This window comes from Leiobunum rupestre, chromosome 11 (assembly GCF_980474605.1).
Source record: "Leiobunum rupestre chromosome 11, qqLeiRupe1.1.hap1, whole genome shotgun sequence".
Lineage (NCBI taxonomy): Eukaryota > Metazoa > Arthropoda > Arachnida > Opiliones > Sclerosomatidae > Leiobunum > Leiobunum rupestre.
In genome coordinates this window covers 19,283,377-19,310,402 of record NC_143394.1, presented here as the reverse complement: position 1 = coordinate 19,310,402, position 27,026 = coordinate 19,283,377, and the positions used below count along the sequence as shown (strand labels likewise).

General features: G+C 39.9%; 1 protein-coding gene across 4 annotated transcripts in view; it reads right to left on the bottom strand.

The window, feature by feature from the left end:
- The window catches only part of LOC149921937 (ras-specific guanine nucleotide-releasing factor 2-like), a 108,047-nt gene that overhangs the window by 16,759 nt on the left and 64,262 nt on the right, over positions 1-27,026 (bottom strand). The window contains exons 3-18 of one of the 4 annotated variants that reach the window (XM_090164067.1): positions 26,478-26,584; positions 24,189-24,336; positions 24,009-24,095; positions 20,703-20,956; positions 18,915-18,994; positions 16,354-16,547; positions 15,392-15,502; positions 11,623-11,740; positions 7,739-7,899; positions 7,413-7,518; positions 7,087-7,295; positions 4,908-4,990; positions 4,759-4,834; positions 3,273-3,472; positions 1,813-2,057; positions 761-1,178 (exon numbers count right to left, since the gene is read on the bottom strand). In XM_090164067.1, coding sequence (XP_090020193.1) covers positions 761-1,178; positions 1,813-2,057; positions 3,273-3,472; positions 4,759-4,834; positions 4,908-4,990; positions 7,087-7,295; positions 7,413-7,518; positions 7,739-7,899; positions 11,623-11,740; positions 15,392-15,502; positions 16,354-16,547; positions 18,915-18,994; positions 20,703-20,956; positions 24,009-24,095; positions 24,189-24,336; positions 26,478-26,584 — 2,597 coding nt within the window. The remainder of the gene's footprint in view (positions 1-760; positions 1,179-1,812; positions 2,058-3,272; positions 3,473-4,758; positions 4,835-4,907; positions 4,991-7,086; positions 7,296-7,412; positions 7,519-7,738; positions 7,900-11,622; positions 11,741-15,391; positions 15,503-16,353; positions 16,548-18,914; positions 18,995-20,702; positions 20,957-24,008; positions 24,096-24,188; positions 24,337-26,477; positions 26,585-27,026) is intronic. The other 3 variants (XM_090164069.1, XM_090164068.1, XM_090164070.1) reach the window with 3 other exon arrangements.

The following is a 27,026-nucleotide window of genomic DNA, read 5'->3' as shown; positions in this document are numbered from 1 at the left end:
GTTCTATAAACTGTATATGCTTTTAATATTATAATTTGAGCCTTTTGGAAATTTCAACTGACCAAAATATTGGAGGGGGCAATAACATTAGTTGCCCCTCCCATCATAATTCTAGGGAGGGGCATTGCCTCCGCTGCCCCTCCCGGTTCCTACGCCCCTGCTGCATCGGTGTATTTAGAGCATTTGCAGTTACTCTCTTTGATGGAAAGTATGAGCAATCAGTGTAAATAGGCACCTCGATAATATCCATGAAACGTCAAATACAGATTTTGCGCTAATACCACTGAACATGACCAATTTCTCTATGCTTATGTTTTCTCTATGTACTGTTAAGACAGTCGTGTATGATTTCTTTGAAATGCCTTTTACGGCGTAGGATTATAATCACCAGTTGCATCAAATTAGCTTGGCTAATACAATTTAAAAAATAGATAATTTTTCCACAGAGCATTAACGTTACACTCTTAAGTTACCCAGAAAAATGTATTTACAATATAGCTACGGTTACACTAGACCTCAAAAAAATTGAGATAAACTAGCCATGAGAACTGGTGGCTTAAATGAGCGGTGAAGCGAATAATTTCCACGTATACTTTTCCAAGTAGCGAGATTCGAAGAGATTCATGGGAAACGACACTCAGCGGCGAAGAACGGATGCCACCGAGAAACGAGCGCGTGTAAAGAGGACGCGAAACGCGTGGGTGATGAGAAGGATTAGCGCGGTTCATTTACTTTGGCCTTTGGCGGCTAGAAAGCGTACCTGCTGGGGCTGTGCTTAGGCGAATCGGAGCTGCCCACGCTTCCCACTAGGGTGACGGTGCTGGCGGTGGTGCTGAGATTGGTCGGGGTGCTGGGTCCGCTGGCTTCGGCCATCAAGGTGTCCGAGGAATGCGAGGACCGGACCTTGTCGGCGGGCACCTCCAGCCGGGAGCCGTTGTTGTCCTCGGCGCCCGAAGAACTGGCGCCGGTCGAGGACGCGTACGAAGACGTGGAGTCTTGTCGCAGAGTGGTCGGAGTGCTGGGCAGCAGGATCTCTTCGGGGATGGTGGCGGGGCCGTGGGCGGCGCTGGGAGGCTCCGGGGTCGGCGGAGGCGGGACGGGGATGGCCAGGGGTTCGGGGCTGGGGCAGGAGGGAGCTCGGACACGCTTCGAACTCAACGCCTGCTGCTCGTCCTCGACTGCAAATACATTTGTGGCCCACCCAAGGAGGATTTACCATCGTGGTTAGAAAAGTAATACAGTAAATAGAGCTCGTATTGGAAACAGAGTTAGAGCGATATCACCCAAACCCAATTGGATTACAAAAATATATAGAGATGTATCATGAAAAGATCAAAATTGTCACAAATTTCTTACTAAAAAAAGGTTGAATATAAAAAGAAAGTTAAATTTTTCATCAGAGAGAAAGGTTTAAAGGCCATGCGTTATCAAGCCTTTGACTGTTCGTTTCAAAAAGGTTTCGAAAAAAGGCCGCAAAGGGAACGATTTCTAAATAAAGATCGGGCTCCGTTCAAGGCACTTCGTCAATCCGCGCGTTTCGTCCGTTTCACGTTCCAAAGCTCCTGCTAAAAACGAGGGCTGCTTAAGAGCGTTATCTTCGACTAAGCCCTACCCAAAGTTAGCTTCGCCCTAAGCAAATTTATTGGAAACGAACCGAGGTAAGAAACGAGTGCGCATCGAATTCGAAGGTAGCCGCGAAAGGGTCGAGACGGAAGACGATTTCTATTTGGAAATCGTCTGTAAATAATGAGAGTAAAACGCGTCCTTCGAAATTTGAAAGAAATCTGAACGGAGGATGGTGGTTAGGCTTACATTTGCGATAACTGAGTCTCCAATGTTGGTTCCTACTGTTCTGCATCAGTTGGCTCTGTTGGAAGTGTTGCAGAGTCCACGATTCGGTGGAGCCGCTCTGCGTGGACACGACGGAGTCCCGGTGCCCGTCGCTGATGTCCGACATCATGCTGCTGGCGCTGATGCGACGCCCGTAGTCGTAATCGGCCACCAAAAGACCCAATTCGCCCACGCGAGGCGCTTCTCCCGATATTTCGTCCAATGAACTGGAAACAAAGACCGCCGACTCATTCGAAGAACGAATTTCAACACCCGTTCAAAATTACACTCCGCTTTGGTTAGTAGAAAAGTCTTTAAGCTGCTTTAGCTAAACTGCCCAAATTAATCAGGGCGATCGAATTAAAAGATTAGCAGAAAACGATGACCATAAATATTTTCTGTCAGTATGACGTTCCACGCAGCCACTTGCAGAGGTTCGCGTTTGTAAATTTTCAAGGGTTGTTGAAATTGCCTAGTGAGTTCGGATGAACGTTGGCTCGTTGAAATTTTGAAAACGGCGGTAGGAAAAATATCTCGTAAGCTTGGAGCTCTTTACGGAGAAATCGGCACGCTCCCGGGAGGGAAAAACACTATTTTGTATCTAACTATGAATTTTAGCCCGAAAATTATACTAGACTGACAAGGAGACGACCCGAGGTGATAATCACCGATTTTGTTCAAACTCGGGTATAGTAAAAACCACATGTACTTTAAAAAACCTGCAAGGGAAAAGTTGCGACGGGCTTTCGTTTTGCCATGGCAACCGAAAACATTTTTGACAACAGGATTTGGGATTTTTCCATTGAAAATAACATGGGAATCTGAAGGATTTAAAGGGTCCCCTGTGAAACCTTTTACAAAATGAAAAAATTTTAAAATTTCAAAAACGTTAAAAATACATTTAAATTGATTTTACAAATTATATTTAATCAAGTTTAAATGCAATTTGGTCAATTAAAATCCTTCAGATTCCCATGTTATTTTCAATGGAAATAATTTCAAATCATGTTGTCAAAAACATTTTCGGTTGCTATGGCAAAACGAAAGCCCGTCGCAACTTTTCCTTTGCAGGTTTTTCAAGTTACATGGAGGAGTACATTATACCCGACTTTGAACAAAATCGGTGATTATCACCTCGGGTCGTCTCCTTGTGAGTAAAGGCTGTACACTGCAATGCGCCATCTATTGGATCTTAAATATTCTAATATTATTAGAAATACTTCAAAAAAAATTGAATCATTCTATTGCTACCATAAAGTAAATTTTTTTTAAAATAATTTCATAAAATGCAGTTTTGGGTACCTCGCAAAATACGGTGAGATCTCGCTCCTACAATCATTTTCATCGAAAATTCTAATTAGGCGCTGCACCCTTAAAAATAACACCCTAGGCGGATTATAGCCCCGCTGAGGGTTTAAGGTTAAGAGAATGGAGGCACTCACCCCGTCGAGTCGTGCAGGGCCGATCCCATAGCGTTGACTTGCAGCTCGGGGTTGTAGTGCACCTTCTTCAGGGCTTCGAGGACAGTCACCCCATCAGTGAATACGCGGTACGTTAAGAGGAATGTGTTCAAGAAGTCGATACTTAAGAATCGCAAATCGGTCAAGCGTTCGAACAAACGTTCGGGACTGGCGTAACGTATCTAAAGCGATATTAAAATATTCTACATCACACTTACCCTACAAACATCCAACACTAATCCTAGCGTGAAAATCATTGAATTGGGAATAGTACCGCTAGAATGACAATTTCAATCTGCCTTCCGCGAAACAAATATTTCAAAATTGAGAACTCTATCATTTGTCGGTGGCGCCATCCGCTGTTAGTGGCGGGAACTATATACTATACAATTGAATTAATAGTACTAATGTACTTTGAAAGTGATAGATGGCGCCACCCGTATAATGATAGAGTTGACGGCTGAGTGCGCCGACTCTAAATTTCAGAATTTGTTTCGGTACTTTTCCCAATTCAATGGTGAAAATACGCAATTTTTCTATACAGGGTGTTTCAAAAGGTTATGCAAAAATTTTAAGGAGTTGTAAGGGATGAGTTGAGAAGTATGCCTGTTTCTTTCCTACGATGAATTAAAAGAGCGCCAGAGATATTCAAAGTGTGGCCTACTAGCCCCTGGAAGTAGGCTGCAACGAGCGTTATTTTGGTGCAAATTATCAATTTCAAAAATAACGCTTCAAACGCCTCTGATACCTCAGAAGAACTTCCGATTTAGACCACGCCTACCATGTCAAAGAAGCTATGGGTACGATAATCAAAACACGTGGTCTAAGCCGCAATCTATGATATACGTTAATTTGGTCTAGAGTCTGCGGTTATCATAAAATAACAAAAGCCTAAAATTATACTAAGATGCAAATATTAACCTTTTGTAGATTCAGCTTCATGAATAATTTTGGTATTTATATTTAGTTTAAAAAACCTTGATATCGAGTTAAACAAACCTTTATATCGAGTTTCAAAACCTTTATAAAACCTTGATATCAGAGTTTATAAAAAATTGATATCGAGTTGATAAAAAATTGATATCGAGTTTAAGAAACCTTGATATTGAATTTAAAAAACCTTAATATTGAGTTTAAAAAACCTTGATATTGAGTTTAAAAAAAACTTGATATCAGAGTTTAAAATCCTTGATATCAAAGTTTAAAATCCTTGATATCAAAGTTTAAAATCCTTGATATCAGAGTGGAAAAAACCTTGATATCAGAGTTTAAAAAAACCTTGATATCAGAGACTAAAATCCTTGATATCAGAGTTTAAAATCCTTGATATCAGAGTTGAAAAAAAACCTTGATATCAGCGTTAAAAAAACCTTGATATCGAGTTTATAAAACCTTGATATCGGAGTTTATAATAACTCGATATCGGGTTTCCCTATACCTTATGACCAAAGTAAAAAAAAATGATCACCTGTGGAAGTTTACAAGAATTGAGAGTTCTGCTAAATCGAATATCCACGTCGTCTTTGAAGAGACGAGGGTCGTTCCTAGAAGACAGCGTAAAAAAGAAACGATACATGAACGGCAATTAACAGAGTCGCGAGTGAAGGCGCTAAATACCTAATTGACTGCGGCATGGTGACGGAAGACGAATCACTCATCGTGCCGTGGAAGAGGTCGTTGAAATGAACATTGTCGATACACTACTCTCCGCAGAACGGAAACAGAGAGAGAGAGAGAGAGAGAGAGAGAGAGATTCAGCGAACGCCCCCCCCCCCCCGCCCAAGATGTGTTAAAAGGTCAAAGGTCGCCTTCAAGGCCATCCTCCGAGCTTTCCTCCCCTTATTTATCTTGATAAAATATGCGTTATCTCCGCGTATGCCCACTATTTTATCCGCCGTATCTCTAGACGAGTCAAATAGAGCCTTACGTTTCTCGGTAGAGTCGGCGGATTCTTTTATAGGTAGCTGTAAGTACCGAATTAGGCTTAGCGCGTTAGTTTTTATCCATAAACGAGCTGTTAGCTGGAAAACTTAACTACCGTAAATTAGCCCACTCGTACCGTACCCCGTTAACGCTGGTTGATCACAAATAGGTCAGATTTAGATATAGTGTATGTACAATTATAGTAAAACATTCGGGGTCGAAATTTAAGCTATCATGGTTGTTCTACTTCTCCCTGAACACCGGTGTGCTGCGGTTAGAGCACTTCTACAGGCGCTGGTTGACCAAAAATAGGTCAGATTTAGATATAGTGTATGTACAATTATAGTAAAACATTCGAGGTCGAGATTTAAGCTATAATGGTTGTTCTACTTCTCCCTGAACACCGGTGTGCTGCGGTAACAGCACTTCTACAGGAACTGGTACATCCTAATTTTGTCGAAAATGGTGGACTATATATTTAACATTCAGATTAAAGGCATTGCTTTCCAACTTTTACTTTTTGTACTATTTTTTGTATTATTAAAGTATTACTTTACTACTGTCAAAAAAATAGTTTGATAATTTCAAACAAATTACTTGTTTTTTGCTTTTTACAAGAAATATTTAAGATACCCCATTATTTACCACTTTTCCCACTAGCCGGAATTTTTATGAAAAACCAAAAGTACGTAATATACCTCTTACGAGATAAGTATTAATCTAGCTAATTTGATTGAAACGTTTATTTTGAAATTTCGTTTGATTTGATTGATTTTCGAATACTATTTCATGGGGAAAATCTAGTTTATAAATAGGTGAATATCCCTATATAATTTTTACATTTCACATCTTTAGAATCTGTATCATTTTAATTTTAATTTTAATTTTAATGGCCTAGATCTCTCGTAAGAGATATGTTATAAACTTAAAGTAACACCGACCTTTTCCAACCTATGGTAAAACAACAATATCGATAATGACCCCTAACATTAGAACCATTCCAGGGTCAAAATTACAACCCTAGCTAAAAATGCAACACGTAGTTATGACGCTAAACGTGGAACAACTCCGAAACGCGTATTGTCAATCGCGTACGAGGCTTACCACGTAGAGTTCACGAGTTGCCATAAGCGTAAGGTCGCTAAAAAACTCTAAACGATAACCAAAAATAATCGAAGGTATCTAAATATAGCAAAAATACGGGGGGGGGGGACGTTTCGTGAGCGCAAAGGACACCCGACGGATCCCTAAATAGCCAAATATCAATAAAAATACGGAGAAATGGGGTGATCGAGGAATAAACTTTTGGGGTGAAATATCATTGTCGTCTCCCGCGCTCCGATCGTATTCTTTGGCAAGGACCGACAAATCAATATTTTTGGGCTTCGCGGGCCCGGAACAGATGCTTCCAGGAGAAGCTCCCTACCCCCCAACACGCGCGCGGTCTAGAAAAATAGCAATCTCTAACCAACCGCGACCACCTTTACGGAATCGTTATTAAAGGCCTATTTGTGGAAAATATTTCCTGCGACTGTCAATAACTCGTTGTTTGCGATAGCGCGAATAAATAAGCGACATGCTTTTATTTTGTTTTCATAGAGGAGGGGATAAATGCGCGACGGATTAATTACTTTAAAACTATTTTAAAACGACATATCGTATTTATGGAAATTAAAGGATACCACGTTTATATTAACTCTGAAACGTTGGCGGTAAGCGTGTTCGTAGTGTACGAACGCGTTTTACCGTTGTGGAGTTTTAAACACGTCCATGACGTTTCGGAGATGGGGGGATCTGTATTTGGGATGAGGATGTCGCCGTTGAAGGCGAGACCTCGTTATTTCGAGGCGAGGGAGAGAAAATGAGCTCTAACCTGACTAATGTCACTGGTCCAAGCGGCTTTTTCTTGCATGGTGGGCGCCACCAAATGAATAATCGCGGGAGGACCACTTTTAGAATCCACAATGATTTTGAAGTCTAAACCACCATAGTCTTTTTGCGTACCGCTGCCGCTAGATGTCGCGACGCTCGTCGTTTCGCTAAATCCGCTTGATTGGCTCGATACCGAACTCACAGAGCCCTCTATTGTTACGAAAACAAAACAAAATTCAGATTGTAATTTTAAATTTAGAAATTAACGTTTAGGGTTTATTTAATAAAATTAGAAATGACGGGAAATTTGAAATAAAAAGAAAATACCTCCGTCGTCTACCGTGAACTGAAATTGATCGTTTGGGTCTTCTATGAGCGTCGCCTCGCTCAGAGGGATTTTGCCAGTGCCCTGGAAAGTTTGAGATATTTTCAGCTTCGCATCAAACGAATAGAAAGAGAAATTTACGGAAAACAAGCAATTAGATTGAAATCGAAAATTTTAATTAAATGTAATGTTTAAATCGGTAATATTCGAGGATGTGATCGTGGAATTGAAAAGGGGATTCAAACCTCGTCTACGATCGGGCTGTAGACGAGGATTAAAACCGCATAAGCCCGCGAAGAAATGGTGCCGAAAAAAGGAGTCAACAAACCTCCACCAGATGGAGCTTCCCGGCCGATGTGCGCGTGCATAACAGCATGTGATTGGTGAAGAGGAAACACTGACGTACTAACTCCTTATCACTCTTCATGTTCCCGATGCGGGTTCGTGATGATTTGGATTTGTCTCCGCCGATAACTTGAATCACGTTGCCTTCCGTCATCACAGCCACGCGCAGTCAAAAGCAAACAAAGATGGCGCTCATTAATTTGCGATTAGGATTGGCCAGGGGGGGGGGGGGACTCGCGGAGAAGGATGTCTGTATAAGCTAATTTGGGGTGTTTTCGTTTAATCCTTTTCGCTCTGGCTCGATTTATTAACCTCGATGACGTCATCTATTCGCGATGACGTCAACGGAGGTCGCGCGCTTTTGATAGAGGGAGAGATGGAGAGAACTAAAATGTATAAAAAGGAGCGGTGACTGGTGGGCTTTGATAATTTCCGTTTTCTTACGCAACGTTCGAGGGGAAATTAAAAAGTGGTTGTCGGCAGTCTGCGCAGATAATAGCTGACTAAAAATAACCCTCTGGTTGTGGGTTGAAATACGTTTCCCACTCGGGGCTACGTGTATTTGCCAATTCATAATGCTCCCAAATACAACTGTGTTTTAATATTCGGCCTAATGGACCCTCGCTTCATTCTTGCCAAGTATGCTTGTTTTGTACGCTCTATATAGGGCTATTTTGTAAGGTCTAGACAGGGTTATTTTTTAAATTCTAGATAGGGTTATTTGGTAAATTCTAGATATGGTTATTTGGTAAATTAAATATAGGGTTATTTGGTAGATTCTATATGGGTTTTTTTTGGTAATTATAGATAGGGCTATTTTATAAGCTTTGGATAGGGGTTTTTATATAAGAACTAGATAGGGTTATTTTTAAGCTCTAGTTAAGGTTATTTGGTAAATTCTAGATATGGTTATTTTATAAGCTCGAGATAGGGTTATTTTTAAGCTATAGAGGGGAAGGTACATTTGTTCGAATTTCAATCGTCCGGACGGTGGAACAAATGTTCGAATTTCATTCGTCCGAACCGCCGAAATAACAAATTTTTCAATTGTTTGAATTGCATAACTTGTTTGTTTCATTCGTCCGAATCGGTAGCATCACTTGTCCGAATTCTGTCGCTAAATTAGTATTTCTTATTGATGTTTTTATTGGATCCGGATTTTTTTTCTGTACAAGAATAAAAAATAAAAAACTACATTGTAAATATCGTTGTTTGTTCAAGTTGTTTTTTCTTAATTGCTGCTATATCTATATTTTGTATATTTTACTCCATATTCGTATTAATATCGATCAATGTTGTGGATATTTTAGGTTAGGTTAGGTTATGTTAGGTTAGGTTAGGTTAGGTTCACGTTAATGTTACTATTTTCTTATATTAACAATATTTTAAAAAAAAAACAACCAATTCCTAATGTTCGAAAACAGACAAACGATTATTCGAACAAATGAAATTCGTCAGTAAAGTTAACATAAATTGAACGACTAAATCACCAACAAAAGTTGTGATAAATATTTCGGGCAAATGAAATACGTTTTCGGACATACGATCCTGTTTTCCGGCATTCGGAAAATGATCATTCGGACATTTGTACCACCGTTCGGACGATGAAATTCGATCAAATGTACCCAAATCGCTATAGATAGGTTTATTGTGTACGCTCTACATAGGGCTATTTTATAAATTCTAGATAAGGCTATTTTGTAAGGTCTAGATAGGGTTATTTGGTAAATTCTAGATAGTGTTATTGGGATAATTCTTGATAGGGTTATTGTTTAATTCTAGATAGGGCTATTTTATAAGACCTAGATAGGGTTTTTTTTAATAAGCTCTAGATAGGGTTATTTTTAAGCTCTAGATAGGATTATTGTGTACGCTCTAGATATGGTTATTTTGTACGCTCTACATAGGGCTATTTTTCAAATATAGATAGGGTTTTTTGGTAAATTCTAGATAGGGTTATTTGGTAAATTCTAGATAGGGTTATTTGGTAAATTCTAGATAGGGTTATTTGGTAAATTCTAGATAGGGTAATTTGGTAAATTCTAGATAAGGTTATTTGGTAAATTCTAGATAGGGTTATTTGGTAAATTCTAGATAGGGTTATTTGGTAAATTCTAGATAGGGTAATTTTATAAGTTCTAGATAGGGTTATTTTCTACGCTCTACATAGGGTTATTTAGTCAGTACTCGAGGGAAGTTCAATTTCACCAGAAGATTATAAAATATTTCCTACGAAAGTATTCATCCATCTAATTCTTAAAATTGAAACATGTCCCTTAGCAGGCTCGAGGTAGTTTTCAATGGACGCGATTTTCAAACGATAAATAAAAAATCAGAAGACACTGATGAAAACGTGTGTGCGTAAAGCGAATATCATTAGCAACGCAAAGAGATGGATACTTCTACCTCAGAAATATATTATATACTTCTGGTTACACGAATGAACTAAATAAGGTTATATAAAAGCAAATTATTTAATATCTGCTTGACTTTGAACTCATAACGCATCATTTTTAGTTTTAAATTATATGAAGTTATTGGAAAAACCACGAGCTAAAGTGTCCAGTCCAATACTTACTAATTGGATGTTCTGTTTAAATTAATGCCTGTGCATCAAAGTTGATGTAAGGCCTTCAAGTATTTGCAAGACTATGGTACTATTATTGCATAAGTATAACACTCCCATTACTGTAAAAACCAACCTTCACCCATACGCCACTTCTGTATTTATTAAAACGTACCCCGGCTCTGTAACGGCTTTAGAAGCAGTTTTACAACACCTACTTATGGAATAATATTATATTAATTCTTTTAGGCGTGAAATAAAACAAGAGTTTTGTATCGCAATTATCAAGTTCAAAACCCGTTTAAACTCTGTTTGAGTTCACGCCATCCAGAAGGCTAACTTGGACGTTTTTAAATTTTTATTTTTGGCGCTAACTAACTACGCTTACGAAGGGCACTAACTACTTTAAAATTAAAAGAAATACTAAAATCTATTTGTTAACTTTGCCCAAAACAGTTATTCCGTGAGCACACGATAACTAAAGTTAGAAGAAACCACCTATGGACTGTGCAAAGGATGATAAAATACGCGAATAAGTAGATTAGTCCATAATTAAAAGGGATAAAATAGCTAAACCCTAAAGAAATTTGAAGATATTTAAAAACTTACAAATAACTCCTACCAATAGGTCTTCGAGCAAACAAAAAGACGCGAATCTCGGATCAAATAGATCTTCGAGTAAAAAACTACATAAAAACTAAATAAAATAGCTAGAAATTCCAACGGTAGACCGGTTTCGTTCTATTTGGAACTCATCAGTACCGTGCGGAAATCTGGCTGGCGACTGCTATATCGAAAAGAGAAACTAAGCCTAAACATTAAGACCTATTGGTACGAGTTATTTGTAAGTTTTTAAATACCTTCAAATTTCTTTAGGGTTTAGCTATTTTATCCCTTTTAATTATGGACTAATCTACTTATTCGCGTATTTTATCACACGATAACTTAAGTCTATTATATTCCTTTGTTCAATTATTTATTCTTTTTGGGGGTTTCGTGTTACCCGCTTTACCCAAAATTTCTTTAATTATAGACTGCTTTGAATTTTAGGGAGATCAATGTGTAGCCAACTTATTTCCGCTATAGGACTATCTTCTGCCTTTTAAACTTTGCGTCCGAGAACGGTATAGGTGTGGTGATGAAAATGAGGCCAGATTAATCACGTGAAAACGAAGGCTATATTTATTTCTGTAGACACGGCATACAGACACTACTTATAAACTACTCGAGCCTAGCTCGCTATCGTGTGGGCCTCACTAACAGCGCTGTTGGGGTGGTTTAGAGTGAAGAGTCCTCAGTACCTTGTCTAATGAAAACTTGATTGACGTCGAGCAGAATGTCGCAGCCTCCGATGATCATGCGCTCCGTCGCCAGGTTCTTGCGAATGTTCTCCGTTTCGCTCACTTCGTCGTGCATTTGCTGCCAACAGACAAAGCGCCATTCATTAACATTCTGTTCATATTTCTGTTTCGTAACTTGTGTGCCAGTTAGGAGCAACAAACACAGCACCCCACACAAGGAGAACGCAACCAGTCAGAAGTGCATTTTCTTGCGTACATTTTTTCATTGGTTAGACGCTTTAGCGCCTGCTGCCGTCGGAAGGGGAAAATTCGAAAATTGTCTTCCCCCTTTCCGCAAAACGTTCAGCTTAAAGATTCGTCCAATGAAATTTGTACACAGCCCGACGTTAGCGTATTTCAAGGCAGCTGCGTTCTCCTTGTGTTTGTTGCTCCTAGCTGGCAGTTAGTGCTTCCTATCAATTCTCAGATTACAGTTGCGTTATCTGACAGGAGGAAATAATCGCGATATATCAGATTTCAGATTGGCTGCAATTATGTTCAAATATTATCAGATATCAGATTGACTGCAATTACGTTCAGATGTTATCAGATATCAGATTGACTGCAATTACGTTCAGATGTTATCAGATATCAGATTGACTGCAATTACGTTCAGATGTTATCAGATATCAGATTGACTGCAATTACGTTCAGATATTATCAGATATCAGATTGACTGCAATTACGTTCAGATGTTATCAGATATCAGATTGACTGCAATTACGTTCAGATATTATCAGATATCAGATTGACTGCAATTACGTTCAGATGTTATCAGATATCAGATTGACTGCAATTACGTTCAGATATTATCAGATATTAGATTGACTGCAATTACGTTCAGATATTATCAGATCAGTTGATACGGGTCAAAATGCCAATCGACAGACAGAAACTTAGGATATACAGGGTGTCCACTAAAAAATGAATCTGGGCGAATATTTCAAAATCTGTTTTAGTTACGATTTGGAAATTTTCAAGTCGAATACAAGATTTAGGGGGGAACCTACTGTGAAAATTTTGATGACCTTGAACCATGTCTTCAAGGTCATCCAAAAACTACCTCGAGAACCGAAAGTGTTAGAAAGTTGGTTCCAATTAGAAAAGTGTTCCAATTGACTTTATAAGTACAAATAGCTTTGACCTGATCAGATTTGACCAATAGGAAGCCCAGAAATGCTAGATGAAAACAATAAGGTCGCTAAGTTGATAACGTGTCGAAAGCGAGGTTCAGGAGCTGATAACTCTAAAGATACTCGTGTTAGAGTACTGAAATTTGCTACACATCCTCATCAGGATTGAGGGTCCTTAGTTTAAAAATTTCAATGACCCTGAACCATGTCTTCAAGGTCATCCAAAACCTAACGCGAGAGCCGTAAGTGTTAGAAAGTTGGATCCAATTAGAAAAGTGTTCCACGTCACATTGTAGGTCTAATTAGCTTTGATTAGATCGAATTTGACCAATAGGAAGTAGAGGACCTGTTTTTCAAAATCACAAAGGTCGTTAAAATGAAATTTGAAAGAAAACGCACATAATTCGAAACCAATTCGTGTTACATCGAAATTTGCTAGACAAACTCATTATGGTGGTCGCCATGACAACAACATTTAAAAATATTTTCAAATGACATTTTATTTTACGCTAAGCCTAATATTCATTCGACGTTTATTTTTGTAAGCACAAAGTTAGTTTTTTCTTTAGAAATAATAAAGTTATGTATACTATTCGAGAAAAGTTTGAAATGGTTCGCTTATTTTACGAAAATGGGAGAAATGCGCACTTAGCAGCGGCAATTTTTCTAACCCTTACGGTTCTCGCGTTAGTTGTAGGATGACCTTGAAGACATAGTTCAAGGTCATTGAAATTTTTAAACCAAAGACCCTTAATCCTGATGAGGATGTGTAGCAAATTTCAGTAATCTAACACGAGTATCTTTAGAGTTATCAGCTCCCGAACCTCGCTTTCGACACGGTATCAACTTAACGACCTTATTGTTTTTCATCTAGCATTTCTTGGCTTCCTATTGGTCAAATCCGATCAGGTCAAAGCTATTTGTACTTATAAAGTCACTTGGAACACGTGTCTAATTGGAACCAACTATCTAACACTTTAGGTTCTTGAGTTAGTTTTTGGATGACCTTGAAGACCTGGTTCAAGGTCATCGACATTTACGCAGTAGGTTTCCCCCTACATCTTGTATACGACTTGAAAATTTCCAAATCGTACCTAAAACAGATTTTGAGATATTCGCCCTGGTTCATTTTTTAGTGGACACCCTGTATATAAGACATAACTGTTCAGCTAACTGAATCTGGTTATATAAATTATAACAAATCCATTCAGATTGGTTACTAGAAATAATGAATCAGATACAGTTTGAGATCAGATTGCTGGGTGAGGAGAATATAGAAGATTAACCTGATCTGACTGACTGATTTCCTTCAGATATCTGAATAAACGGATCAGTTGGCCGTTGGAAGCACTAGCGGCAGTTCGGTGAAACTGATAGCAAGAATGTAATTCGGTAAACGGAGAATATTTTTGCAGCCCTCTGCTCGTATCGTGATTCCCCGGGGAAAAACCACGCCCCTTCGTCCTTTTCTCGACTCATCTTTCCACCTTTTTGCCGGTAAGGCGGGGAAGACACTCCGGTAGATCTTAGACTTTATCTCTTTGTGTAGGCGGAGATTACCTTCCAGGAATCGTGAAAAGAGAATTGCGGTCACATATTTTCCGATAACCCGAATGCGTTCTTGCTGATAGTTATGTGTGGAGGCTTAGGGCCTGTTGCAAAAGCCCTAGCTAAAGTGCTAGCCCATAGAATTAAACATGTGCGATTCTAGCATAGCAGACTTTTGCAACGGGCCCTTAGACTACTGAATACCTGGACGTTTCGGCTCCCTTAAAACGTAAAACACAATTCTTCTCAATATGCGTAACTCACTCTTCGCATGTGCGAAGGTATCACCATGAGGGATCATGTTCGAAAATAAGCGAGTTTCAATCATATCTGACGAGTACGCAGTTAGGCAAAGAAGCCGACGAGGATTGTTCCATTCTAATAGTTATTTTTAAAGCCGATAGATGGCGGTGCGGTTATGGAAACTCGATTATTAGAATTAACGTCTAAGGCCTTGTGATACCTTCGCACTTGCGCAGTGGCTGTTACGTTTATTTTTCCAGATAGAGGCACTTCAAGATGCGTTTTTGCGCTTGCAGAAGAAATTCTGTTACACCAAAACGTCCCTGCATTCATTAGTGCAAGGTGGAGATAAGCTGTTGCAGCTTAAAACGAAGCAGCTTTCAACGCGTTCTTCAAGCAAGACCCCAAGAATTCTAAGGATTACCTTCGTAACAAACCAAAAAGCTAGGCCCAAAATGTCCAAAACTATAAAAGGGAACCCTTTGGGCAGGCCGAAACACTAGAGGTCGCAATGGCATTTGAAAAATTTGTGGAACTTCAGACCTATTTGTGGAACTCACGTGGGAAACTAGCTCGCGTTCACGATGACGACGAGGCAAACTGACTTTGAGCGAAGATAAAAAATTATAGTTGGAAATTAACGTTTAATCGAACAGAAAATATTTATTTCATCTTTATCCACGTCCCAATATGACCGGAAGTTTCGCCATTTTGAATAGACAGTTTCCGGATTATGGAAATGAATAGCTTATAAGTTCTATACTTTAAAAACGTTCTTTACGTGATCAAACAAAATGTATATTTACACGGGAAAGCTCCTCCAGTTTGGCTTTGGCGTTGTCCAAACTCCTGCGTTCTACATGATTGTGAGGCGTGTGAGCTAGTAACTCGTGAAGGGTGATGATGTAACGTGGAACCTGCGAAGCGACGAACATAAATTACATTAAATCATTCTCGTATCTACATGTTACCGATTCGCAATTTGCTTACAGGGAAACAAACATTAAGAGGGAATCCATAAGAGGTTCGAATTTAATGCTTTTATTTCTACTAGATGGCGCCAATTTAAACGGTATGGCGGGAAATTAATGTATCATTACTCATTTCTTTAAAAGAACTATTTTGAACGGGAATTTATGTAAAACTATAAAGTCCGAGATAAAACCAGCCGGAAAAGTTTCGCATTGGTGGCGACGTCTAGTAGGACTTCGCTAGTTAAAATAGAACCTTTAAAGCAACTGTCGGCTCTATCATTTCCACCTGTATTATGAAAAGGCCCCTGTTATTAGAGATGGCCGTGAATCTATCTGATCCTTCGAAAAATAGCGGCCTAAGTGGAGAGCGTGGTGCCATCTATTTATGGCAAATGAAGTTAAAATTCAAAATAGCCAAATGATAACGTCGTCAGAGAGCCATTGCAGAGTATTATATTTAGACGTATACTCTATTTAGTGTAATTTAACCAAAATTATATATCACATGGAAGAAAATTGTTTAAAAATTTCTGAAATGTATGTTATTGGCCAATTTACAAACGATACAATCCACGCGAGGGGTACCCGCCTTTTGGGTCAAAATGTAGCTTAACTACCTTGTTTTGATTACGACGATAGTGACATCTGTTGAAAAAAGATATACTTTACGTCGAGCCGACATTTGCTTCAATGGCGTTACCCCCGTGAAAGGACTTCATCCTTTCTCAGACGTTTTTACAAAGGATGGATATACGGAAGCGGAGAACATCAAGAGATACAGTGAGATGTCTGACCTGATGCATAGGATAAGTGAGGAAGGTTTCGAGGGTTCTTCCTTGGAGGAGGGATTTTTCTTCGAGTCGTCTGAGCATGCAAGCGAACTTCTCCCGCTGCTTGCACTCGGCCAGCACTTGCAGGCTGTAGTGATGATTGCGTACGTATTCCTGATAGATGGACAACATGGGCAGCAACATATCGAAGAGATCTCCTGGGCCAAAACACAAGAACGGCTCTCCTGTTGAATCCATCAACCAACGAACCCACTGGGTGCTAGGGCCCACTTTCCCCCATTCGCTCCAGTAACGGCAAAAGCTGAATCCCGTTTCCGGTTCTGACGTCACAATGATTTTACGTTGCTCAACGTAATAGGCGTTACGGTATAAAATTGACCAGGGTCAAAAACGGTTCAAAGGTAGCCTAATTCTGGTTGAGCAACGATATCAATGGAATACGTTTCGTTACGGAAAATGGTTTATCATCCTTTATCGTTACTATTATTCTTTAACTTACGCGCGGTTTTTATCTCACTGGGCAGTTTAGTATGGTTAAACCAGAAGTAAATGAACCACACTGGTTTAAGCCAAATGATTAAAAAAAACCAATGGTTTTTTAATAATTTGAATTTTAAACTAACTAAAAATTATTTCAAAATGTTTGTACATTTTCTGACCGAAATGATTACATTTCTAAAACATTTACAAGGGGACCACATTTTCAGTATTTTCAATACCTTCATATAAATCCCTTAGGTTTTCTATTGTAGTTTATAACCCGAAAAAATTCCGCCGTCGTGTACCCTTCTTCATCCTATATTTCACTTTATTTTGTCTACTGTTTTTCGATAAGAATCCTTATTTTTGCTTATGGTTTTCCAATTTTTTCTATAAAATTTTCGAGGCATTTTCCTGTTCACCCTGCATTTATACCAAATCAAAAATGAAACTAAAAACTTCGTTCTGGTGAGATTTGTAAAAAGCGAAACCAAAACTTAAAAACTTTTTTCTGGTCACGTGAGACTTTTAATATTTATCATATTAATTTTTAGTAGATTGTTAATATGTATGCACGGTTAAACCATGGATAGTAGATTTTAGAGGATCGGTAAAAAGCCTGGTTTTTAGCACCCGTAAACCAATCACTCTAAGGGAGTCGTCGCTAAGTATCGCTAAGAGTGGACGATACTGTTCTAAAAAAGAAAAAAGATAAACACGAAGAACATTTTTACGCCAAAAGGTATTTTTTCACGTTTTTACCTCTCCGAGGGGACTTCGTACCCTAGGAGGGGTTATACAACCACCGTGTCTGTCTGTGGGTCTGTCTGTCAGGCCTGCGAACGCGTTTGCATTTTCGGGGCAAAGGGTAACCGCTGCGTACGCAGTTTCTTAGAATTTGATTTGAAGGTTTTTCCAAAAGGTCCCGTTTTTTGTTGTCATTGGGTGTAGTATAAATATTTTTAATTTGCGTTAGTAACGGGCGGGATTCGAACCCGAGCCCTCCTGCACGTCAGGTGAGCATTCTACCGCAGAACCATGGATACAGTTACGCTTCACTGAAAATTAAAAACTCTTCCTAGGAGAGGTATATTTTGGCAAGCTTGCCAACTTGTTATAGCTTAAATATGATATACTAAAGATCAGTTGATAGTTTTTATAGAATTAAAAAACCAAAATTACGTAACATAATCAACCGCATTCGATTGCCATTTTGAAATTTTAAGATCACGTGGTACAAACGACCTTGCAAGAAAGAAATTGAAATGTATGATTACTCGTAACAAACAAACCTTTGAAATTGTTTAAAAGTAATTTTATTCTGTCAACACGATCCTTTTTAACTCAAGTTACGGTGAGTTAGCTAATAATTATTTATTTAAGCCATATAACTTTACAAAATATAGTTGGCGCCTAATTATAAAGATGAATTTCGTACAGTCTTATCAGAACAGGTCCCGAGTAACCATGGCAACCGAAATCGTAATTGTAATTCTAGCAGTATTATTCCCAATTCAATGGTTCAACCCAAGCGCGAAAGGTTATAGTTCCAGCACTACTGATTTCCAATCATGGTGCGAGGTGTAAAGAAATATCATATAAGCTCGCAACGGCATCTGCTAACGACGTTCTAGACTGTTGCGCCACCAGTGAGTAGTGACGAAAGCTTGACCTTCCCTGATAGGGTTATACTACCTTTAAATAAACATAACGGATGTTACGCGAGCTGGAGGAAAGATTAAATACCCATTCTGATCGCCACCTTATTCTAAGCCGGAAATACAGGACAAACACGGGATAAACCAATGCCCGGTTCACTATAGAAACGCCACCGCAGCTTTAAGACAATATGGAATAGCAGCGCGATGATAGGCTATCGTTAATACTAGAGTGATATTTACTTCTGGTTTAAGAGCATGTGATAGGGCGTAGGAAACAGGGCATGTTATAGGGCGTATGAAAAAGGGCATGTGATAGGGCGTAGGAAACAGGGAATGCTATAAGGCTTAGGAAACAAGGCATGTGATAGGGCGTAGGAACAGGGCATGTGTCGAGACGGATTAGTTTGGAATCGAAGCGCCTACCGAGCACGAGGGTCGGCCAGCTCTCCATCCTGGCCGTCAAGCCCTTCAGGAAGATCTGGTGCAGAAACATCACTGTTTCGCTGCGTTAATGAAACAAGCTTATCATTAGAAACTAGAAATAGGATTTGACAAATTACACCCATATGCCTACGATATATAAGAAAATAAAGGGATTTAGTGTAACAGTTAAAGGAAAACACAAAGAAAGCTAAAGTTATCATTCTAAGTAAGGTATAAAACCATAAGTTTAGGAATATCTTCCGCTATGTAGAATTTTTACCGAGAGTAATTTCTTGAATAACCACACATTTTTGGAGGACTTCGTACTAAGTCATTAGAGAGATTAAGCCAGCACCGCAAAACGAACCGAAAACCTGTTTTGGGAACTTTAAGGAGGTGCAGACTGTACACTCAAGAGTCGGAGTTAATTTCTACAAGTTTCCCCTTACAGATTTTCGGCAACTTGCTTAACTCACTCCACGCGTAACTATCGGTAATTATTTTGACAAACTGACACGTTTTGTGGAACGTCATTATAAAGCAAAAACAATTGGTTTCCAACGGAGTAATTAGCCTTTTCAGTTAACCATCAAGCGGCCAACGCTAAAGGCTGGTTCACATGGGCAGTGTTTTCCTGATTTTCTCTATTTTCTCGTTTTACCAGCTTTTCCTGTTGTTCTGGCGCACGGGAAAACGACTGTACACACGGACAAAATTAAACTGATTTTTCCGCCGTCAGCGCTGCCGGTAAACGAGAAAACGGAGAAAAAAATGTTGAAATATCTCTATTTTATTTTCCCGGTTTTTGAAGCTCTTTGAGTTCGACTAATCAGCGAGCGTTTCGCTGTCACGTGATATAAGGAGAGATTTTGAAAGTCTTTAAAAGTAGGCTCAAGAATTTTTGCGTCTACCACGTGACGGCATAACGCTCGCTGACTGGTCGAGCCCAACGCCCCTCAAAAAAAGGTAAGCCGTTTCCTCGTTCCCCGGCAGCGCTCGCTGTGATAAAATTTTGTCCGTGTGTACAGTCGTGCTCCTGTGCGCCAGAACCACGTTAAAAGGCGGTAAAACTAGAAAATATAGAAAACACTGCCCGTGTGAACCAGGCTTAAATGCTGTCTTAGCTGCTGGAGTTTCGTCTGTTAAGCATTGGGTCAGAATTTATAAACCGGTACAGCAATAATACCATCCTATATCTCATAATAATGACCCGAGCAAGCATCCACAGCCCGGGCGGATGACGAAACAGCCATGGGCAGCGAGATAACCCTACTACTTCCAGTCGCTACTTTGACACGAGCCACCTAAGCTTCCAACCACTTGATCAACGGTAACATCCCCCAGGCGCCACCGGCCTTATGGGTTACGAGTGCTGGACCTGACGACCTTATATCCATCAGTGATTGCATCCTTTGACCCGTTTTATCCGCTTATTCAGCAGTTTTAAAGTTAAGTGCAGAGATCCTGCTAGTCGCTGCGCTTATAGAGATGTGAAACTCCCAATATCCCAAAGGGACCCTCTATTTTTTGGCGACGGTGGTGCCCTTCGACCTCTGGGAGAAATCTATCGCGATGCCATAACCAAAAAATGGGTTTTCTCCCGGCCGAGCGGCGGCGCTGATGCTTGAATTTTTCTTGACGCGTTTTCGTGAGTTTCATATCTCTATCAGCGCAGGATCTCTGTCTATGTGGTTCTATGATATCTGAAAAGGCTACTTGTCGGCAATTGCATTTCGTGACTTCGCTAAATAGGTGTGAAGTGAGAAAAAGCGTTGACACGGAGCGTACCTATTGAGAAAGATGGAGTTGACGTCGTCGTGCGTGCAAGGCGGTTTCTGTGAGCTGGCGGACATCTTGAATGGGCGCAGGAAACAAGAGACTAGGAGCTGGAGTTGCTCCACGTATTCTTCTTCCGCTTCGACCATCCGGAAAACCAGGCTATTTCGCTTCCTCATGTTTTCCGCGTGAGGCGAACTGATGTACTCGGCTACGATCTGCTTCCATCTTCGCCGACATAACCAACCCCGAAAAAAACTTTGAACCTTCGCAGAAACGACGCAAAAACAGTTAAATTCCCGTCGTCCGAAACAAATTATTATTATTCTTCATTATTGGGCAATCATTATCCATAACCTACATATCCACTTTTCCAGATAGTTAAGACATATATTAAGTAACTAAAGGATGCACCACAACATAAAAACTGTTTGATGTGTGTTACCATAAGTGTATAATAATTTTACGTAAGTGTGACACTTATTATTCTTCACATGCAAAGGTTTTACTGAGAGTTATTCGCGAGACAGACTGCATTACGGGCTTCGACGCCGTTTTGCGTCCGCTTGCTAACGCGTCACAGGTAACCTTTGACAGCGCCTCGCTAGGGGGAGATTTCCTTCTTGTGACGACGTCACTCCGCTTCTAGCTCTCAGTAAAATATCCCCCAAAGTGAAAAACTTATGATAAAATATTATAGACGTATAAACATTTTTCGTTGCCATGGCAAATCGGTTGCCCATTGAATAAAATCCCTTTAGGATTTTTCAAGTTACACGAAGGTCTACCAATCCCCCCAGTTTGAACAAAATCGGTGGGTTACACTTCGGGTTGTCTCCTTGTTAGCGGAATAAGTTGTTTTCTGGGCCCAACCAAAACAATCGCCATGGTTACCGCTCGAAATCTATTTTCTTTAGGTACAGTGTTACCATGGGGATGGAAGGAAAAACGTTAAACAAATGCGAACTCATTGTAGAGACCTGTTTGAGGTGCATCGTTTAGCGAAGCTAATTAATCCATCCTTGGTTTAGATAATAGGATTTATCACGGAATAAGCGAGCCATCTATCGAGGTAAATGTGGATAAACGTTTAAACCAAAAACGAATACCTAGTAGCAGAAGTATATAAATATATATCTTACGAGATAAATATCCAACTCCCAATACTGTTAATGCTATTAAATGAAACAAGCTCAATGATTCGTTTTGGAAGAACAATAATGTGTGGGAATAACATCACACTATTTTTCTAAGACTATCATGTGGAGAAATATTAGCAGGTTACGTTTGAGACGCGTTTGCAGTACGTGGTTCCCCAGTTTGTTGGGAAAATCGTACCCAATGAAATATACTACATGGATACTCAGGGGCGTATTTAGCTGTTAGGCGAAGTAGGCGCTTTGCATTTCAATATAAAGAGTACGAGAGGCCCTGATTATGAGAAGGTCATAAAACATTAGGCCAGAAAGCGATATTTTTCGGCTCAACAAACGTAACGTTTTGCATCTCTTTCCGCGACTAAAAAATAATGTTGTACATAGACACCAGTAAAGGCGCTACTAGTTTGGTTTATGGTGCAATCCTTCTTTCTGATGTGGAGCTTTGTACGCGTACGTCCAGGGTAAATGCAGAAGGTGAAATCTCGAACGCCACGATCGCCTAATAGAATGATTCATTTTAAAAAAGCGGTGTAGGCCGCAGCTAAGTCAATTTTTGTTTCTAATTAGGTTAATGACCTTACAGTGATTGGTGACAAACACGGATACATTTCACCAATGCCTAATACCGGTACATTTTTGTAATTTTATTGGTTTAAAGGGACCTATGGGCGCCAAACGTCTAAATACGCCACTGTGAATACTTCTTTCGCACGAGATATTATATACTTCTGGTACTAGTGCAACAGTGTGAGCTTGAAATTGAAATACAATAAATAAAACTAAAAACGTATTTAGGTACCAAAAAAAAAGGCCGTATCGCGTATGGTAAGATCACTCTGACGGCTTTGGCCCCGCCTACGAGAGAAAAAGTCCCCTCTGCGCGCGCTCCCCTCTCACGTTGTTGTTTGTTAAGTTAACATAGTGACGTCAATAAAACCGTCAGCCACATCGAAAATCTGCCGCGATAAGCATTCCAAGTAGAGGTATGGATTCCTGACCATGTATACATATATCGAAGACAGACGCGACGAAACGTAGCAACGCTAATCTCTGAAATTCACTATTTTAATTTTCCCCCAGTTTTCGATAATTTGGTTAGTTTAATTTAAAGTTTAAGGTAAGGTTTCGCCTGAAAAATTACTTGAACCTATGACAAATGGGAACCGTTGCTACGTTTAGTCAAATGTGCAAATAGGAAAATCTTTAGCTTAAGAGCTTGCATTACAACGTGGTTTTACAGCTAATTTTTGTACACTCAAGATAGGCTACGAATCGTAACATTGTAACAATTTGTTACAACTATTACCGTTATCATTTACAAGATTTTATGCAAATGGAGAAAACGAAGAATTCGAGCGAAAACCCCTTAAACCAGCGGGGAGAGAACTTGCAAACTCTACGCAGAAGGAGTTGTTCCAAGTTATCACCCAAGCTAGGATCAAACCCGGCTCTTCTCGCGAAACAAATTCTGAAATTTCGAGTCGGCGCACTCAGCCGTCAACTCTATCATTATTCGGGTGGCGCCATCTATAAATTTCAAGGTAGAATATTGGAAAATGACATTTTCATAGGATATAGTTCGCGCCGCTAACAGCGGATGGCGCCACCGACAAATGATAGGGTTCTCAATTTTGAAAAATTTGTTTAGCGGAAGGCAGATTGAAATTGCCATTCTAGCGGTACTATTCCCAATTCAATGGGTAAAAGCATATGTAACATAATCACTCATAAGTATGCCATAAAAGTATTTTCGTTAATGAAACCTTGTTCACGGGATATGACGTAAATTACGTCACTTACAATTCCGTGACGAAATTCACGTCATCAACTTTACTGATTGGAAACGGAAGATAGTGAGAATTCCTCGCGCGTTTCTGGCTTTGCCCATGTCAAGTTTAGCTCGTGTCTCGTGATCACGAGATTTTGTTTCCTTGGTAACCTTTTCAATCGCTCAAGGATTATAAGCATTTTTGCATTTTTGGGTCCGCTTAATGTATGTTCCGCGTGAAACAAGGTCTCATTGAATTTTTTTCAATGAAAATGTTATACAGAGGCATACTTATGTTACATATGGTAAAAGTGTTAACCACCCCCACCCAGTGAAATATGGCCCTTTACCCGGGCTTAGGTACCCGAATACGTTCTGGGTGACACAAACTTTTTTAATCTTCTTAATTTCGTCGCTTTCCTCTTCGTCGATGCTGCGGTTTGGCGTGAGTCTCCATTCTCGTTTTAAGGCACACAACTGGCATTGGGACACAAAAATGAGACGTTAAATTGACCGGTGAAGTAGAACTGGCGACGGAGGCGCAAACGGGAGATAAAGTGTTGGACGTACCTCTGCCCTTAGCTTCTTGATTTCCATGGTCAGCTCTTCGCACTGTTGAGTGTACTGCCACCTGGCGGTCTTCTCGCTCTCGACGATCTGAACCAGGTGCAAATGCCGCTGCTCGAGTTCTTCCTTCTGTAGCAACGTTTTGCTGAAACTAAAACGAGAACGCGTTAGGCTAGGCGCCCACTGGCTCTCCGTTTCGTATCCGTCCTGCCTTCCACAAGGCATTGTCTCCGTTACGAAGCAAAGGCTTGTGGAAGCTAGTACGTAGACGTTACGAAGAGCAGTGAGCGCTTGGCCTTACGCCTACACGCGTCAAGTTGATCACGATTCTGGCGAGAATAGGCCTTATCAAGAATTGCTGACGTAATAAACAAAAAGTATGACACTTCATCAGGGCCGTGCAGCGGGGGCAGAATCCCCGGGGTCCTATGGACAAGGGCAAAGGGTCACAAGCACGCTTATTATAGGCGTTACTGATTAGGCAATATAGGCAATTGCCTAGGGCCCGCATTCTAAAGGTAGATTTCCTTTCAGTTATTTAAGGGCGGAAAAACTGCTACATTGGAACCCGGTTAGAAGTCTTTGCCTAGGGCCCGGAAAAGTGCTAGCGTGGCCCTAATTGGTAGCAGTCGATTTAACCTTGGCAAAAGTGACATAATTACCAAAAGTGTGACAATCCCTGTACTTTCGTATGCTAAAGGTTTAATGAATGCTCGACTCGAGATCGACCACAAAAAAGACTATTTATTGTCGCCTTTCTGGATCTTTTTTTAGTCTATGGTATTATATCGTAGGTAGATGGCGATAGCATCTCCACAGAATGACGAAAAATAAAAAAATACCACTGCTACTTAGTTCCCCCGTTCCTCACTACGAGGCGTTATTTGTGGGTTTTAACTTCCTTCCCTCCCCATGGCATAATTTCCATTCTCCCCTCCCAACTTGTATTTCGCTCGTAAAATTCATTAAAAAATAGGTCCGATTGACACACTTTTGGTAATTATGTACCTTTGACCTTGGGCATATTTAGACAATAGGGGGCTTTTTACTGAACTAAATCTGTAAATCAGGTCACTGGTAATATTGGCTAATTGTCATACTGGTTATTATTGTGTTAGTTGGGCTTACAGGGAAACCAACAGTGAGAACGAAGCCATTTTAGGTTCGATTTTAACGCTTCTATTTACACTAGATGGCGCCCATTTAATCATTTTCACTGGTTGAGAAAAAATTAAACATAAATAGGAACGCGAAAATAGTTCATATTAGTTTCAGACTGTTGGCGCCATCTGGTAAGACTTGGTGCATTTAAAAATCACTCTTTATTCGCGTTACCCCTGTTAAAGGATAATATCCCTTGTCATACCGAGATTTCTTATTCAACTGGAATCATTTCGAAACCGGAAATAAGAATTGTAAGAATGACAAGAAGAATAATTATAAACTTATGCAGGGTTCATACACTTATTGGCCGACCGATTTCCCTGATACTTCCAAGGTTTTTCCACTAATATGTCCCTGATTTTTCCAGGTACAAGAGCACCCAATGTTTCAAGATAATCTCAATTAAAAAGTAAGGTTTTATCTCCATAACATTGCTAACTTAACCAATCATTTAGCTAATACGGATAGGGTTACTAAATTCACGACTGACATTTCAACTAAATAGGTGTTTCTATAAAATACGGGAGGTCACGTGTAAATGTTTTTTTCTGCGTCACTAGCTATAGTTATTGAAGATAGAGAGCGTGCGCTTGAGTCGATAAAGATTTTGGTATTTGAAGTCGACGTGCGATACGCGCGTGCCAATAAAGCACTAAAAAGCTTAACCTCGTGACGCGGGGAAAAACATTTCATACATTTTATTTTTTTATTGATTTATTTTATAGAAACACCTATTGGCTCCATATTACTATATTTAAGGCAAATCTTAACTAAGAAAAAATGATTGATGTAAATTTGTACTCTTCCGGACCCCAATAAATTTATCCGATTTCCCGGATTTTTACTAAAAACTGGGAATTTTCCTGAAACTTCTGTCGTCAATCTAATACCCGGATATTTCCAGGTTTTTGAGATATTCCAGGTCTGTATGAACCCCTTATAGGGCATCATAGTTTCACATAACCTAATCGATACCACAAATTTAAATTAAAACAACTAAACGTACCCGTTAAAATTAAAAGATAAATTTCCGTATATATATATTGAATACTCAATTGGGTGAAATTAAATCGTGATTAAATGAGACGCGCTTAGTTAAGAATTCTGTCGGCAGATGTCGTTTCGTACCTGGCCGTATCGATTGCCTGAACCCAGTTGCAACACTCCACTTCAGTCTCCGCCTTGAGCTCGTACTGGCGGATACTTTCCTTGCGGTACGTCACGGCGAAAGTGTACTGCAAAGAGACAACCAACCTTCATCGATCTTTCACTACGACCGAAGAAGACCACATTCAACGCACGTACCACCAAAAAAACATACACTACCAAAACTTCATTTCATCACACTTTCTATAATCTACACTCCACATTTTCTCGCTCGCTAGGAGCGGGTAAAAATAATAACGAGCGTGAAAATGCGGCTTTAAGGCTGGTTTTCACGACGGCGAGCTTCGACGCGAAAAAAATTAATTTAGGCCTAACGGAGATTTTTGCGTCGACGTTCACCGCTGTGGCGTTTTTGCCCAAGTGAAAACCAGCCCCAACGCTAACTCAAACTTTTTACTTTTTACAATCACCGTGTCCGTCTGTCTATCTGTGGATCTGTCTGTCTGTCTGTCTGCGGATCAGTAGGTCTGTCTGTCTGTCTGTCTGTCTGGGCTACGAACGCGTACGCAT